Here is a 16,681-nt window from a genome sequence, read left to right as displayed (position 1 = left end):
GCATGTGAACCACCTCTGCAAAAACTGTGGTAAGCACAGAAAACCTAAGGCTGGCTTTTGCATCACTGCAGCAGGTACACCCACTGTTTAAGAAACAAACCCAGGTTGTCCAATCAGGAAGAGTGACTGGGAGCTGCTGGGCACCACAGCTCCTGCCTGAACATGAGGCAGTGTGGGACAGTCCCAAGCCAGGAGCACAGCAGGGACCAGACTGCTCGCTCCTCTCAGTGAAAGGGTGAGAGGTTGGAGAAAGGGCGTATGCACACTGTAGTGGTCTTTTTACGCACCGCTTACTTGTCACGGCAGCCCAGCCATGCTGTCTGCCTCTCTGAGAGCAGCAGAGCCAAGGTTCAGCTCTCTCCTTGCTCCAGTCAAGGCTCAGCTCCTTGCTGCTGCTGCTGCCCAGCTGCATACTGCACCCCTCTGCTCCAGCACGCGGATCCTGCAGAGGATCCTCATGAGGAACACTGGGGAAAGCCCTGAGCAACCAGCCCTGCTCCCAGTGCCAATCCCACTGCGAGTGCTGATCCCACCAGGAGGACTGGAAACCTCCACGGCTGCCCCGTGACAGGATTTCTGTGAAAGAAGCAGTAGCTGTCCTGTACATACTTTCTTTGTGGGTATATGTTGGGCAACTGGCACAACCTTAACAAATAAATAGAAAAGTAAAGTAGACCGAAAGAGTAATTATGTAAGTGCTGGCAAAGCTGTTATCACAATGGTGACTTAATTGCAAGCCTTTATTTGTCTTGATGGTTGGTACAGGACAGCACACTGATGGTTAAAACTGCGTTTTGTTTTGGTTGTTCTTAAAAACCAGCCACCGGTTACACTGCTGCCCTGACTGTCAGGGCTGAACCACAGATGGCAACTTTGGGGAAAAGAGAGAACTTGTACAACTACCTACCTGTGCTGGATTGGATCTATTGTGATGGAGAAGCTGCTCTGGCAACCAGCAAGCCAGACAACACATGTAGATGTTTTTAGATTTAAATTCCCCTCCCTTCCCATTAATGGAAGTTGGAAGGAGGCATACCAATATGTGTTGCAGCAACAGCAGCCAGAGTGACAAATAAATATAGAAAGGACAAAAATCCCTGAGACATAAAAGCATTGGAACTACAGAACATACTTGGAATCAACAGATGTTATTTGTACACATTTTGTTATGCTGTCACATAATTCGCTTAATTAAAGGACATATATATCATGAACAGCAGTTAAGTTACGGCAGCGCATAAACCCAGGACGTTAGTATTCTATCCACCTTAACCAAAACGTCTGACACCGTCAATTTTAATACACAGTGGCTTTAAGAAGTTGGCTACGGCTTCGTGGCAGCCTGCCCAGGTCCTTTGCTCAATCAAGCAATAGTTGTCTTTGACCAAAAAAGAAAAAAAAATAGCCAGTGTCATTGCTGAATGTCTGCTGGCATTTGCTTTTAATATAGGAATAAGCAGATCACACGCAAAGACAGATTAATATTTTGGGTAACCGTAACACTGGAGAATTAGCTGGTTTAGTAACTTATTAGTGAAGCTACCCACTTCTGATTCGTTTTCCAAAAATTACTACACAATTTATGTGCGTTATGTTAACTGTACGTATATATGAAGTCCTGTGCTGTAGACAAACTGTAGGCACTCATACCTCACGCTGTTTACCCTCGCATTATACAATACCAGCATGTCACAGTGCCCTGGGCAAGGTCACCACACTCCCAACAGTGCTGGGGGATGTGGCAGAGGAATCCGTCTTAACAAATTACCCTTCACTATACACGATTCTGCTCATAAATCTTGATGTATCGCTTCCCAGTACCGTAACTCTACCTCGCCCCGCTGTGCACCCTCCGCATCTTTGCATTTATGAAGCGTTTTGCCCAAACTGATCAGTCACACACACGACGCGAGGGTGCCGCTGCTGTAGGAGTGCTCTAGGAGTGCCTCGACCTCCCGGAGCACCTGCTCTGTCCTTCTGCTTTCCACCTGGGGACAGGAGCCCGAGCCTCGGGAGCACTGAGGTGCCCTAGAGCCGTGACAGCGCCTGTAACGAAGCAGACCGTTTCTCCCGGGGGACTCAGAGCCCTCCCCGCACGCCACCCCCCCGAGGAGCCCACCTGAACCTGCCGGTGCCTCAGAAAGCCGACGGCACACGCAGGTGAGCCCGACCCGCGGCGGGGCAGCCGCCCGCCTGGATTTCCGTGCCCTAGCCCTGAGCCCGGCACGACCCCGAGCCTGCTCCCGGTGACACCGGGGCAGGCGCCCCCCTTCCCTGGGCCGGGCTCGCCGAGCCCCGTGCGGCAAGGATCCGCGGCGCGGCGGGACCGACCTGCGAGCCGCCGCTCCCTGACATTCCTCCACAGCAAGTCCCAGGCTTTGGCGGTGGAGTCCCGCAGCTGCTCGCTCAGCGACCGCCGGAGCTGCGCCTTGCCCGGGCGGCGCTGGCTGCTCATCCTCGGTGCCTCCTCATGCCGCCCCGGGCGGCCCCGCTCAGCGCCGCCGCCGGCGGCCACATGGGGCCGCGGGGCAGCCCCAGCCGCGCCGCAGCCCGCCTCACCGCCGCCCCTTGCACCTGAGCGCCGCCCGCCCCCGCCCCGGGGCCGCCGCTCGGCCGCCAGCCTCCCCCCCGCGGGGCGGGGAAGGTGCCCCGGGGCCCGGCCCGGAGCCGGGGGGCGGCCCCGCTTTGAGGGGACGGGGGTCGCGCACCCCCCCCCCCCCCCCCCCCACCCGCCGCCACAGTCCGTGAGGGGACGGCGGTGCGAAATGGCCGACCCCGGGTCCCCTCAGGCGCCAGCTGTGTCCCCAAGCACCACCCAGCCTCGGTGGCCCGAGCGTCAACGTTAGGTGGCCCGGCGCCTAAATGTCGGGACCCTGCTTGATTTGGGGAGCCTTCGGCTGGGATCTGTTGGGTCCCAGCCGCCCCGTGAGCCTGCACCCAAGCCTGGGCTGGTGCTCGCAGCCCTGGGTGCCCTCCTCAGGGCAGCCCGGACCCACTGGTGCCCACCAGCGATGGCCGGGCCTGCTGCTCTTGGGGTGGCAGAGGGAGGTCAGCCACAACGAGGTGACAGAAAACGCAGCTCGCAGGGTGTTATCTGTCTCTCAGGAAATAGTAATAGCCACTTCACCCCTGGCGGTACTTTTGCCAGAATAAAATAGTTTTTCTGAGGTCTCTTTTTATCAGCTTTCCACCAAAGTCACTCTCCTCGCAACGCAGTCTCTCCAATTTCTTTCCCTCTTTTCGTTCCACCCACTTATCTTCTGCCTCCCTCCCCCTGCCTCATTCCTCCCATACCCCCTTCATTATCTCCTCTCTAACAAGCTCCTGCCCTCCTGAAAGGTTTCATAACTAAACTCTGGCAGTCACTTCTTGCACACATTTGCAGACAAAAAGGAATTCCGATTCCTCCATCCCTAGATGAGCCAGAGCGCAACATCAGCGCCCTTACCCCATTTAGGAAACCAAGTTGGGGCCTCTCCTTCCTCTGGGATCTGGGAAATATTGTTGTAATGATTGCCCTTTCCCTATTCTGGCCGCCCATGGAGCGGATGGTTCCCAGCATTACTGGCAGCAGAGAGTCTGATAGCAGGAAAGGACAATAGGGGCTTAATTTCATTCAGTTGCAAACCATTATTTATTACTTACTATTTTTGCAGAGTGTCTGTGATGTGCAATGAAGAGGCTGATGTTTCTTAAAGTGGGTGCCATGCACTGAAACAGCTGAATACCCTGGTGAAGCAATCATGTTAAACATTACAGATATCCCCATCTTGTTTAAATTAAAATTGTCGCTGTAATGTCAGCAATACCCATACAAACTACAAGCAAACACACAGCTGTGTTCCATATTACCACTCAGTTTTACTAATGTCTTTTGCCTACCCTCTGATGTGATTTTTTTTTCATTGTCCCTGTTCTTAAAATGCTTAAGACTCTTCTTAAGCTACTGCATTTTATGTAATATGGTGGTGATGATGTACTTCTACAGAACTTGTAAAGATACTGTATGTCACTCATCCTTCTGCAATTCAACCTACAGCATCCTCCGACTGACCGGACAGACTCTTCCAGGGCCAGATGCCCCCAACATCTGGCAGGAGGACAGCATAATTACGTAAATACCTCCACATCCCATGATCCAGAGCAAACACCTGCTGATGTTAATGGGAGGAGAGAGGATTACAGTTCCTGCAATCAGCTTTTTCACCCTGTAAATCAGCTTCTGACCTCTGTCTCACTTTATTTAGCTCCCTACCAATACAGCCATTAATGGTATGTAACACTCACAGTGCTTGTTCTCTGCCAGGGGCTCCTGTCTGCTAGGAACCAGGTAGAGATGAGCAACTGATTTCTGATACCCTGCTCAGCTGCCATATAAATATCAGCTATGACACGGTCTAGATAGGAAATCACAACTTCAGTTTTAAAGGTTTTTATCCATATTGCTGTGTCATTGCCCACAGATTACGGTCCGTGTCAGTCAGCACTGTAACCTCCAAAAGTGGTCCTCTGGCAGCCACACTTGGAGGTGCCCCCTCACCACGTCCAATCTGTCTGGAAAATATGTCTTCATTTCTTCCGTTCCTTTCTGTAATGGCCAGAAAGTGGTGATACAGTAATAGATATTCTCTTCCCTTTTATACCACTTTGAAGATGTTTCTTTATCAAAAATGTTCCTAGCTGTCTAGTTTTACTGAAAATGGCCAATTAGCAATGAGATACTAGCAATTGCTAATACCTTGTTATCTCACCGCAGGTTACCAAGATAAATGCCCGTGATATGGCTGTATTTCATAATCAGCAGCAGATCAGAACTGGCAAGCCTAGACTGATCTCTGTGGCAGGCACTGACAAAAATCTTACTAATTCCAGGTACTTGCCATTACTGCGGAAAACTAAATCCGGCAGCAAAACCAGATACTGTACTTTTTTCCCCAGAGAAAACAGTGCTATTGAGTAATGAGAAAATATCTCATGCAACAACTGGCCCATTCCCATTATACATCTTTAATCACAGTCAGCTGTTCAGAAGTCGAGTTACCAGTGCAGGTATTTTTGATGTATTACGCCTAATAGCAGCAGTTACAACAAAAGCTGCGCTACACAACCTGCGAGAAGAAAGGTATGTGTTAGGGATCACTCACAGGTCAAAGATGTTTCACTTCTTTTTAGGATGTTAGGAAGCGTGACTAAGAGGTAACGTTCTGGACCTCCTCCGCACATTTTCATTGGCTGGGTAAGTGCCCAAGTAACCAACTGATCAGAGCTCTTGTCCGCAGTTTGGAAGTTTTTGATATCCCGAACAAGATGGATAACCTTTGGGGAGGGTGGGATGTGGGGGGGTGAGAACATTTTCCACAGAAAGAGCAGTTTTCCTGCTTCATGCTAGTCTTGCCAACATGGTTCTGTTCAGAATAATTGCAATAAAAACAATGTATATGATGAAGGGAAAAGGAGAAAATTCCCAGCTGCCCTAAAAGAAGTTGAACTATGACATTTGCCTTTTCTCATTGATAACAGAATACTGGCAGGAATGACAGTGGTGTTTGTCTCTGGAGATCTCGCAACCATGTACAACGTTGTGAAAAAATCTAACCTAATTACACCCATGCTCTGATGCCACTGTGGCACAGAAGTCTGATGTTCTAATTATATATTTAGCAATTTATAGTTCCTCCCAATCACCATGGTAATTAAATGGCAAGTTAATTGATGCTACATAATAATCTGGCCTCTAATTAGCAGTGTGTTTTTAATTTGTTACAGCTTCCATTATGCAGCCTGATCCAGTCCTAACAACGTCACTGCAAAAACTCCCGTGCGTTTGGTAAGAACAGAATCAGGCCTAAGGAAAGACAGAGATGACAACCGATCGGTTTGCCATTTGTAAACCACTGACAGCCTACAATAAAAATGTAACTTCTTTCCTTTTTTTCCTCTAGACCTTAGTTACTGAGAGTCAGCATTTTGTGTTAGTTTAACCACATCAGAAGAGTGGTCTGCTTGTGGAAAAACAAACCCGGGAATGCCTTGCAGAGGAAAACAAGAAAGGAGCACAACCTTGGTTACTGCATGCTCTTCGGTGGACACAACCTCCTCAACTTGTATCTCTTAAAAAGAAATAACAGAACCAAAGACGAAATCAATTAGCAGTACAGGATCTCTGATGCAATCTGATGCTAATCAGCACAATACCAAACTTTACAATACGCCTTTACAATAAGTCCTCAAGAACCGACTGTAAATTAATGAAGCTTCTTGAAGTTTATTATACTCCAAATGATGTTGTTGTACTTCTGTAACTTCAAATAGCAGCTCAGACAGCCGGATATACATACATCAAGTAATATTTATATCCTTGGCAATGATCTTTATCTCTTTGGGGGTCCTACAGCTCTGGAATTTGTTTTCTATCACAGGCTGAATGTCCCAAGTCTGATGTTGCAAGTCTGAGTTACTTCTGGAAGGGAAGAAAAGATCTGAGGTTTTCCACTGCTTGTTTTCCTAACAGCAGACTGCAGTGAATTGCATACTAATTCTGTGGTTGAAGTTATGTGAAAAGTACCAAGGACATATGAGTAGGTGTCCTCTTTTACATCTAAGTAAACAAACAAATATTTCGGAGAGAGAAAAACAAGAATCACTATGAACGAGGACAAAATGTTCCAGCTTGTTCCCTGGCACGCTCTCCTTGCTGGTTATTTCTATATGCAAATGATCATCATTTTAAGGTAGCTTTAATAAGGATCAGTTATAAAGCTGTTTCACTCTTGCCCAGTTTATTGAGAGATTGGCACCTATCTGTTCGCCCTTCTCCCTTGCAGCTTCCTGAAGCCCTGGGAAAGGATCACTCCACGTTTTGCCAGCAGCAGAGCGCTGCTGTCTCACATTAGTTGGGGCCAAATTCTTTCACTTTTGTTCACGGTGATTAATGCTGAAATAAACAGGACTTCTTGCAGAATTCAATGTGCAAAGGCTCAAACTATGCTCAGATACAGACTCCAGTAACAAAGTATCTGCTGTTTGACTGCACTCCACCTCCCTTGCTGGAACTGGCATGGAGGAGATGGGGGCAGGGGGGAATTAAGATTTTTTTCTGTTCACATGACAAATGGTTGTATATTATTAATAAAAAACTAATACCAAAGTACCTAGAACCAGAAACTGTATGGAACAAAAATACAATCTTTGCCCTCAGGCGACTGCAAACTAAACATATACCAAGACACCAGTGGAGAGAAGGGTAGGAAGGGAAGAGTACATGAGAACGATAAAACAATGCTGGCCAGTGTACTAACTGCTGGTGTTAGCACGCCAGAATTCATTTTTGGAGGCACTGACACGAAGCAAGTTAGCAAGAGGGTCTCACAGGAGGTTAATGCGATATCGTAATATATTCAGAGGACCGACTCCCAAGCATGAGGGGCAGCTTTAGAGAAAGCGTGCCAATGCATATTTGAAAATGTAATGGGTAGACAATGAAAGCTGGCATCCCATGCAGACAGACTGTGGGAATCAAGCTTTTAATATTGAGCGAATGATAGATAGCGGAAGGGCCTTCAGCCGTCAGCCAAGCAGCCTCGGCTGGATGCAACATAAAGGCAGAGCGAACTGCAATGAATGGTGACAGCAGAGGACTGCCAGCGGTTTTGCATTTGGGATGCACTCAAGTAGACCAGACCATGTCTATCAAGGCAGAGTAAGTGGGAATAACAATGAGATGGCAAACATGGGATAGAAGTTCTTCCTAGAGCAACCATGAATTTTCACCTGAAAAACTCCTCCAGAGAGAAAATTCATTTCTTAAAGAATAAAATTAGAGAAAAATTCAGGGTTCTCTGTTTGTTTTCTAGAAAACAACTGCAACATTCCTGTTCTTACCATGGAGCAGGATTTTCACCAGCTGGCCAACCTTACCTTGGACTTCTATCCATATATCATATCCTAGCCGTAGCTAGCTCCTGCAGATTCTTTCTGAATAATCCCTCTCCTGCTCTTTTCAAGCCTTCTTAACTCAGCCTAAGTTGTCGCACAAGAACAATGAACCCCGGGGGAAGCCCACATGATAGGTGGGAGGATGCGGCGGTCAGTGAGAGAAGTGAAAAAGGTTGTAGGGAGGTATCTGTGGCACGGATGGTCAGCGAATGGATCACTAAGTCAAAAGAGCACCTCTAGTGCCTACCTCTAGTAGACAACAAAGCTTATACTCAAATTGAAAATTTCTCCAAAATGCAGACACAGAAGCCCTTGCCCATCTCTCAGCAGAGAAAAATGACCAAAATAAACCAAGCAGCAATAAACTTTCAATGTCTTTGGTAGGATGCTCTGTGGACATCTTTAAAGTATAGTATGTTGCAGACATGAAAGCCTGGGCTGGGCAAAGCTGGTGGTCACTGGAGAAATAACCATTTCTTCCATGATTAAGCAACTAGGAATGCGGCATACATTTTATGTGTGTAGATATAGTATTTTTTTACAGGAGCAGAGCTTGACATTTGAAGGTGATTAATGCACCCGCAGAAGTGAGCGGTAATGTTGAAACAAGAAATGTCTCAGCGCAGAATATTGCCCCTGCTCTTCTCATTCTAGCTTCTGGTGTCGCATTTTTTCCCCACCTTTTTGTTGCTTGACAAAAATATATTATTCTAAATTACACCTTTCTTGTGCTCATTTCCTTAATATTGTATTGGGACCTTGTCTAAACTAAGATTTTTTAATTTTTTTTTCAGGCTTCCAACTGTTATTATCATCACAGTAGAAATAATTGAAACATTTGTAGAAAAAAAGCTTTGCAGCAGTCAGTGGGAATTTAGCACACACCGTATCTGGATATTGGTTCAGAGACCTGGGAGCTTGTTCTTTTTTTTTTTTTTTTTTTTTTAACTCTCCTGGATTACACAGGAAAACACGACCAGTTCTGACAACAGGTTCTAATGACAATTCAATAGAGCTGTTGCCAAGACCAGTTTACTTTTAAGAAAGGGTAAGGACTTTCTTCAGCTACACAAATGCTCGTGCACACACACTTTCCCAGATTTCAGGTTACTGACTGATGGGAGGATACTGCCAATAACAGTATAATGCAAGCTACGGATTTTTAGAACTTCCTTTGCTACTTATTGCACAGCTACTATTTTAACTTATTCAACAGATTTTTTAAAAATGTTTAATAGAATTGACATGCGGCCATTTCTGGAACCGAGCACGGCAGCTGTGTAATGGCAAAGCAATGCCGCTAACATTTTTGGACAGGAAATAAAGAATGTCGTGTCCAGTTGCAATAGGGGATAGGATTTCAGGTAGGCAAATTATAATGACCAGAATCACAATTTGGCTGAGGCCCAAGTTAACCCCTATTAACCTGAACACCTCTACGGGATCTTTAATCATTTTATTAAAGCTGATTTTAAATTTCTTCTTGCTACCACAGTGAAGAACAGCCAGGCAGTTGGTCACGGTGTTTTCTGGGCCTTATTCGGGGCAAAGACTGGTGGCTATTGAATGGTAAGCATCATTTCCCACAGACCTGTTGGGAAGGTTTCCCAGCAGACCCAGGGCCTGTCTAAACCCACTCCATCACTCAGCTCTGGCGTTACAGAAGTCTGTGCCCCAGCAGGTTCAGCGGTACTGCTGTTCCTGCTGGTATAAAGGAGCTTAAGCTTAGGAAGAATGCTTATTTCATGACATTTAACATATCTGGATATTCCCACTGAGAAGCAGGATATTCATGCTGTGAAGAAGGGGCTGGACGAGGTGGACCTCCAGCTCTTTCTATCCAAAAATGTCTCCGTTTCTGTGAGAACATTTTGGTAGCGTCGGGCAGCACCTGTACTCCATTAACTCCAAAAGCATTTCAGTGTTTACAGTAACCAGGAAATGTCGATGTCTGTGTTATATTAACAAGTCAGCAGCAACAACTGCAGTTTCAGATTTTAGAGCTGAGCAGAGAACGGTTCACTGTGAGACACTGAGGGGTTTGCTTTGGTTAAAACATGAACAGGCCTGTAGTGCTGCCCTTGGAACTATTCAAGAGTGTGAGGGGAAGAAAGTTATCAAAGGATGTCCAGTACCAGGTCAGTAATGGCTTCATAGAATCAGGTAGGCAAAAGATAAGTAGCTGAGAACTGTAAGTCTAAAAAAATATTCGTGACACCAAGTTTGGAGCTTCTTCACCTTTTTTTCTTCCTACCTTTTCCGTGCAGGTTGAGCAGGTTCATAAAATGGCATAATCTCACTCAAGATGCAGTATATTGGAAACAAAGCTGCACTGTGTTTTTCTATGGACAATATCACATATATGAGCAGAGAGGTAAGCAGGCTATAATATGTCACTGTCGTAGCAGGCAGCAGAATTTAAAAGAGCACTGACGTGCTGCTGTATAATCATGGTCTATGTGAAAGGATTTCACTGTAAGAATGCAATAGTCCACCACTCAAAGCATAAATTACTGTGGTCTTCCAGATAGACTCCAACTTCTCCATGTAAGAGGCAAAAAATCTATGCTATGTACCCCTTTGCTTTTTACAGAATTTTAACAGTGATGTTAAATTACCATTACATCAGAAGAAACCTCAAACACCATGGGAGAAACCTAGAAAATACTAAGATCTTTTCCTTTTGTCTTTTGGGATGGAAAGTAGTACTTTGCAAAGCAGCTTAATTCCCAAGAAAGGCGACAGCAGGGATTGCTCTGTCACCAGCCCAGCATGCCAAAAGCAGAGAGAGCTTGAGGAAGCGTTACCATCACCTGCTGCAGTGCGTGGCACTGTGACCAGCATGATGCCAGAGGTCACAGCACTGCTGTATACCGCCAGCTTCCAGAAAGGGGCATCTTTTTGATTTAACAATACTTGAAAATTTGACGGCAGAAAGAAAAGAGCAGGCTTCATTTCCCTTTTGCACTCCTTTGGAGCACTGCCTTCCAGCTGGCCCAGCTCCCCCCCTTGGTATAAGGAGACTCACTTTTTTGAGGCTCCACGTACAAAAGTCTTCCTGCCTTAAATTCAGTGCTGTGTAAACAAAGCAGATAGGCACCCAGGCCTGTGGAGCAAGGTAAGAAAAAGTTGGTATTTTACTGGTATGTATTACTGGTTCTAAAGTTCATTTTCCGTGGCTTCCAGTGAAACAGTTTCCTATGAATGATGTCAGGACATCCTTACGGTGCTGCAGATGCAGAAGTGGCTCATATGGTTTACTTTCACCACTGTCAGGCAGACTCACTTCAGTAAGTTTTTGTCATTTTGTGCTGACATGAATGGGTTCTGTAGTAGTTACCTGAGATCTACATTTCAGTGAATTTTTTTTGAATCACCAACATTAGAAAAAAACATGTAAATTGCCTGGAGAGTAGGTGCTAAATGCATTAGAACTCAGCAAGATCTTACCTAGTGTTAGTTTTTGAGACAGAAGATGGCTTAGTTTAAATGACAGAGACTATTTATACCAAGTATAACCTTGATGTTAATTTGATTAAAATTATCAAGTACATAGTTTCAGAGTTCAGGCCTTAAAAACTTTTTAGGGAATGTCACTGCTAAAGGGAAAAAAGCTTAGGGTGTAAATGTGAAAACCAAAACCCAGTCTTCTTACGGCCTCAGATTGGAGGCTATTCCCCATTTCTATTCTCAAATGTTGCTAAATGGTTTTGCAGGGATCTAAAATAGTTTATTGCTGTCAGTCAAGTCATAAAGAATACTATTTCATCTGGAAAACATTATCCTCCTTTAGGACTTACACAGATTTGGATTTATTCTCCTCTCTCCTGTCCTATAGCTCATCTTTTATAGCTGGGCAGGATAAATGTGAAGTGGGTTGTATGTGCTACTAGAAAGTTACAGTAGTACGTTACTCCACTTGATACAGGTAGGAATTACCTTTTAGTGCAGATCCAGGGAAACTCAAGGTCTTCTCCTTCATCACCAGGGACAAGCTCCCTTCCTACAAGAACTGCTCTATCATTCATTAAAAAATGCCACAGAATTTAGACCATGCACTGAGCACTAGTAACAACCTCACACTAATGGTGAAATTCTTGACTTACTGAAGTAATTCTCAAAATTCCCACGTGCTTCACTTCCTTCAAGCATGTACACTTTCCTTTTCCTGTTTGCTCCCATTGTGCTTGTTGAGAATATACGAGCACAAAGCCCCCAGTTTCTTGCTGATTTGATGGTCGTCGTTAATGGGGAAACAGATTCCAGCACATTGGAGTGCTACTTGTTCTGTATCTTATGTTCATTGGATATCCACATCATTTATAGGTGAATACAAATTTATTACTGCAGCATTTTTTATTACTTCTTTAAATAAAAGAAATGCATTTTCTCTGCATATCATTCTTTACTGCCTTCTCTCTTGTAGATAGTTTTGTAATGTTGACAGTGCTGGAAGTTACCGTGATATAGTTCCTGAATTTATATGATGACATTATAATGATATCAACGCTGTTCTCTATGGTTCATATAAATTAGCATTTTATTTGCTTTCATGACGAGTGCTGCAAATTGAACAGCTGTTTTCACTGGGCTGTTTTAATTAAGCTGTCCATAATGTCGCCTAGGTGTTTTTCTGAGCTGGTAGCACTTCATTAATAATGTGGTATCAGTCAATGCTTCAATCATTCCCAAGCATTACCTCACACTTAGGTACATTGAAATCCCATCTGCTTTGAGACTGTCAAATCACCTTGCTTTGGTGATCTGAATTTGATTCCCGGAAATCTTTCTAATCTTTGGTACTCTAGGAAATTTTGAGTTTGTACAGATTTTGCCATCTGTTCACTCACTTGTCAAGATAATGAAGATTTAAATGATACTTGTTCTAGTGACGATCTTATAGACAACCTGTTATTAGCCTCTCTTCACTCAGAAAATTGATAAGTTTAATTTGGGTGTTTATGATCTTTTATAAAGTTTATGTTCTAGAACTAAAAATTCCTTCCCACACTTTGATTTCTCAGGTTGTTTCCTATCTGTTTCGAAGATCTCTGGAATAGTAGTTTGGAAAGCCCAGATAAGTTGCATCTCTTCCTGTTTTCCCATGAAAAAGATGTTTCTCTCTCTCTCTTTTTTTTTTTTTATTATTATTTTTACAGAGCCACACTGGATCCTACATCTGTATTCTCATCTGGGTGTATTATAGCTTGCTCTTGCTCTGATTTTTATTTATTCCTGTTTGCTTATTTGTTTTCAGAAACACATAAGATAATTCATATGGGAAGCTGAAATTATTTTTGTTGCCCACAATGTCTTCTTTTCCTCTTTAAGAATGGTGTATTCCAGCACACCCACTTTTATCTCAATTTCTGACCGTGCTTCATCTCTTATTCGCAAAGAGGACTCCAGAATGTGCTCGTGTCCAGGCATTCAGTCTGGAAGTACTCTGTCCAGGCACAAAAAAAATCATGATTTTAGATCACCCATGGGTGATGTCATGATAGATCATGATAGGATCATTAACCAGCAGAAGAAAAGGCAATAAATTGTTTTGGTAGCAAGACTGGGGGAGGAGTATTATGTACGGCTTTAGCGCTTGCAAAGCCCTTTGCCCATTTCACTGAGAACCAGAGAGCACTTAGGAGCTCTGGAGAACAAGAGCTATGGAGTGGAGGCAACAGGAGAAGCAGAAATAAGGAAGGAAAAGCACTGTAGGGCATCATGAGCAGAAGAGTAAGCAGACCGTGAAGCAACAGTGCATTTAAGAGGAAAGTGAATAGTCAGTGGAAATGGTAAGGGGGAAAACTAAAACTGGACTTTTCAAAGAAGGATATGAAGAGAACAAAGACAGGTAAAGGAGTCCAGAAGACTAAAAAAGACAGTAGGTAGAAAATATCCATATTGTAGAGAAGTGTGCAGAGCAATGAACAAAGGGCTCTGCATTGTTGGCTCTTTGTGGTCCTAGTCTGGGTTAACTGAATTATGAGTTAAACATAATTTTAAAATGCTTGTTTTTACACTTCATTCATTCTAACTATCTGTGAATCTGAAAATCTAAGAAATTCTCAAAAGTAATAGGTATCAGATTCATGTGCCTTACTTTTAGGCACCCATTGTTGAAAGAGAAATGAGGGAGGTGGGAAGATGGGAGGGAGGGGGCTGTCCCACAGCATTCCACCCCAAAACGGCTGCCTGGAAGAAGTGCTAGAGGAGACCTGTGGAGGAGGGCGTGCTCCAGCTGGCGGAGATGTCACACTCAGAAAGTGCTTCCCTCTCCCCACTGATAGGAAAGGGGCTCAGGGAGCCCCCTTAGACTTGGGGTAAAGCTGGAGGTATGAATTCCATCTCATGTTTCCTGTTTCTGTCGAATTTTAACGGGATTTCAGTATTTAGCCATTGTAGGCTCATTTGAAAATCTCAGCATCAGTATGAAAATCTCAGTTGCACTCTGTATTTTTGGAAGTCTCCAACAGATTTGAAAGTCATTGTAATTCTCAATAGAATTTGTGTTCTGCAGTCCAATGACTTATTTCGCCTTTTGTTCTTTTTTTAACACAGGCTACGTTTTGATGTGGAAACGCTGGAAAATTTTACTGTTTCGCTGTAAAATAACAACTTTGCTTTTGCAGCAGCAGCTGTAAAACATGAACACCTTGTTGGATCACACTCCAGAAATCTGAAATGGGAGCCCTGCCAAAGCTCAGGGCTTCCTTTTTGTTCTGACTATGGCGTGGCTCTTGACTCTGTTAATATCACGTTCTTCCCACTTGTGCTTTTCAGACACCTACGGCCAAGCTCATTCCCAGTTTAACTCCACTGAACTCAATGGAGCTGCAACAGAAGTGAATTTGTCTCAGTACGTCTGTAAATTAAGCAGCCATTTGAGTTGGAGAGTGTCGCTGATAAGCACTAACAGCACAGGAGTGCCGAAAGGAAGATATCTCCTAGTTAGTTTTGGACAGTTGACACGAACTCCACTGTCAGATAAGTCTTACAGACTGTGGGAAACGCTGAGTGGGAAAAGTCACACTCGCCGCCTGCTAACCATAGGAGGAAAACAGAGCTGGAATGCAGGGGAAATCTCGACATTATCTGCTCCCCCTGCTCCTACCAGCCAGGCAATCCAAACCACTAGCTGAATACCAGCTGCCTCTGGCCATGGCACAAACAAACGTGTTTTCTTGGCAAAGTTTTCCCTCACTTTTGGAGTCGAGAGAGGAGGCAAACAGAAGAAAACAGTCTAAAGTGTGTGTGAGGGGAGTGTTTTCCACCAAAAAGCAGGCGCTGCTTTTCTGTATTATCTAAAAAGACAATCACAAAACACTACCCCTGCAGACAGAGGTGAGCCACGCTCTCCAAAGGACAGCTATGTGTACTCAGCGAGCCAGCAGCCCTGCACCACAGAGCTCCAGTAATTTATCGCTCCACTTGGCCTCCGTTGACATTGTCAATGACGGTGTGCCACAGGCTTCAGTAAAAGAAGGATCAAACGCAGGGGAACAAAACTGCTGGAAAGGAATTCTCTGTGCCCATCCAAATTGTATCACCTGAGAATAAAGCATAGCCACAGCACACGAACACTGGAAGATAAACGGTATTTCCTCCCCAGTGATCATAAGACTCGGTCTATCAAGATCTAAGGAAGAACAATACGTTATATCAGTGTTCTACATACACAGCACAGCAAGGTAGAGGCACTCTCACATGTCTCATTGTACACTCAGCTCCTTACCTATGTGTAACTTAACACTCTGGATATCATCCCTGCTTGTTACACTTCAAAAATTCCAAGGCTCTGAGGCCAAAGAAGAGGAGCATGGCAACAGAAGCAACAAACAAAAAGGTGTACTTTAAAACATTACCAAGTATTTTGAGTTCTCCAATACATCATCCAGCCATTGAGCACGCTGTATCAGTTCTGTCTTATAAACAGGTGAAAATATACAGGAGCAGAAGTTTTGGTTTAACTTCAGAAATTCACTGTACATTTTTGGTATCAAATGAGAGTCCAAAGAGCTGTCAATCAGATTTAGACAACACGCGTTGGTGAGCAGTCAAGAAGGGGAAAAGGGCAAAAAGCAGGGCTAACTTTTTGCACTAGATGTTTATAAAACAAACAAATGCCAACGTTGGCAGTCTGCTAGAGATGTCAAACCGCCTAAGGCCTTGTGCCAGCTTTACCAATGAAAAGACCCTGGAAATAAAACTAGCGGCAAAGAATACCCAGCAGAATGGGGACTGTAACCTGGACAACACTTGGCTTCGGAACCAAAGTGTGTGAAAATAAGCTCTCGACAAATTGTTTGAATATTGACTTGGAAATAAATGTAAATGCTTTAGCCATAACCTTTTTATATGAAGAACATCAGTGATAACGTAAAGCTGTAATGTTTGCAAATGATGGGCTGCCATTATGCCTGTATGGTGCTCAAAAGGACAGCACTCTGTGCCTGAGCTTCATTGCCACTATGTCTGTGCAAACAATTTAACAATTGTAAATGACTTAATTAGCAATCCAAGTAAGTTGTAGCTTTAAAACTTTGCTAAAAAAACTACATACATTTTATGAAATATAACGTTCCTGAGTCCTGCATTTTCTCAGATACTTAGAGGAGTAAGATGTAAATTTTTACAGATAAACATTTTTCTTCCATGCAGCTATAAATATATCATTAAGAGACTAATCCTACCCCTTCCAAGTTGCCAGTGACCACAATGGGCACAGAATCAGGTTCTACAAAGGTGG

At 44.3% G+C, this 16,681-nt stretch overlaps 1 protein-coding gene and 1 long non-coding RNA gene across 8 annotated transcripts in view; one reads left to right on the top strand and one right to left on the bottom strand.

The window, feature by feature from the left end:
• The window catches only part of STARD13 (StAR related lipid transfer domain containing 13), a 295,560-nt gene that overhangs the window by 145,741 nt on the left and 133,138 nt on the right, over window positions 1–16,681 (bottom strand). The window contains exon 1 of one of the 4 annotated variants that reach the window (XM_048081204.2): window positions 2,332–2,583. The exons of 2 other annotated variants lie outside the window; for them this stretch is intronic. In XM_048081204.2, the coding sequence (XP_047937161.2) occupies window positions 2,332–2,455 (124 nt within the window). In that variant the 5' untranslated portion in view covers window positions 2,456–2,583. Of the gene's footprint in view, window positions 1–2,331; window positions 2,584–16,681 lie in introns of those variants that run through there. One more of the 4 variants, XM_048081203.2, reaches the window with a different exon arrangement.
• On the top strand, window positions 1,899–8,350 carry LOC106041131 (uncharacterized). 4 transcript variants are annotated; one of them, XR_007169919.2, is made up of 4 exons: window positions 1,899–2,160; window positions 4,040–5,236; window positions 5,767–5,827; window positions 5,943–8,350. It is a non-coding gene; the product is annotated as an uncharacterized lncRNA (long non-coding RNA). The 4 variants fall into 4 exon arrangements; XR_010828299.1 differs by lacking the exon at window positions 1,899–2,160 and having other exon boundaries at window positions 2,797–4,210; window positions 4,757–5,236; XR_001210315.3 differs by lacking the exon at window positions 1,899–2,160 and having other exon boundaries at window positions 2,797–5,049; window positions 5,173–5,236.

The sequence above is a fragment of the Anser cygnoides genome, chromosome 1 (assembly GCF_040182565.1).
Source record: "Anser cygnoides isolate HZ-2024a breed goose chromosome 1, Taihu_goose_T2T_genome, whole genome shotgun sequence".
Classification (NCBI taxonomy): domain Eukaryota; kingdom Metazoa; phylum Chordata; class Aves; order Anseriformes; family Anatidae; genus Anser; species Anser cygnoides.
This window is presented reverse-complemented; position numbering and strand designations above follow the sequence as displayed.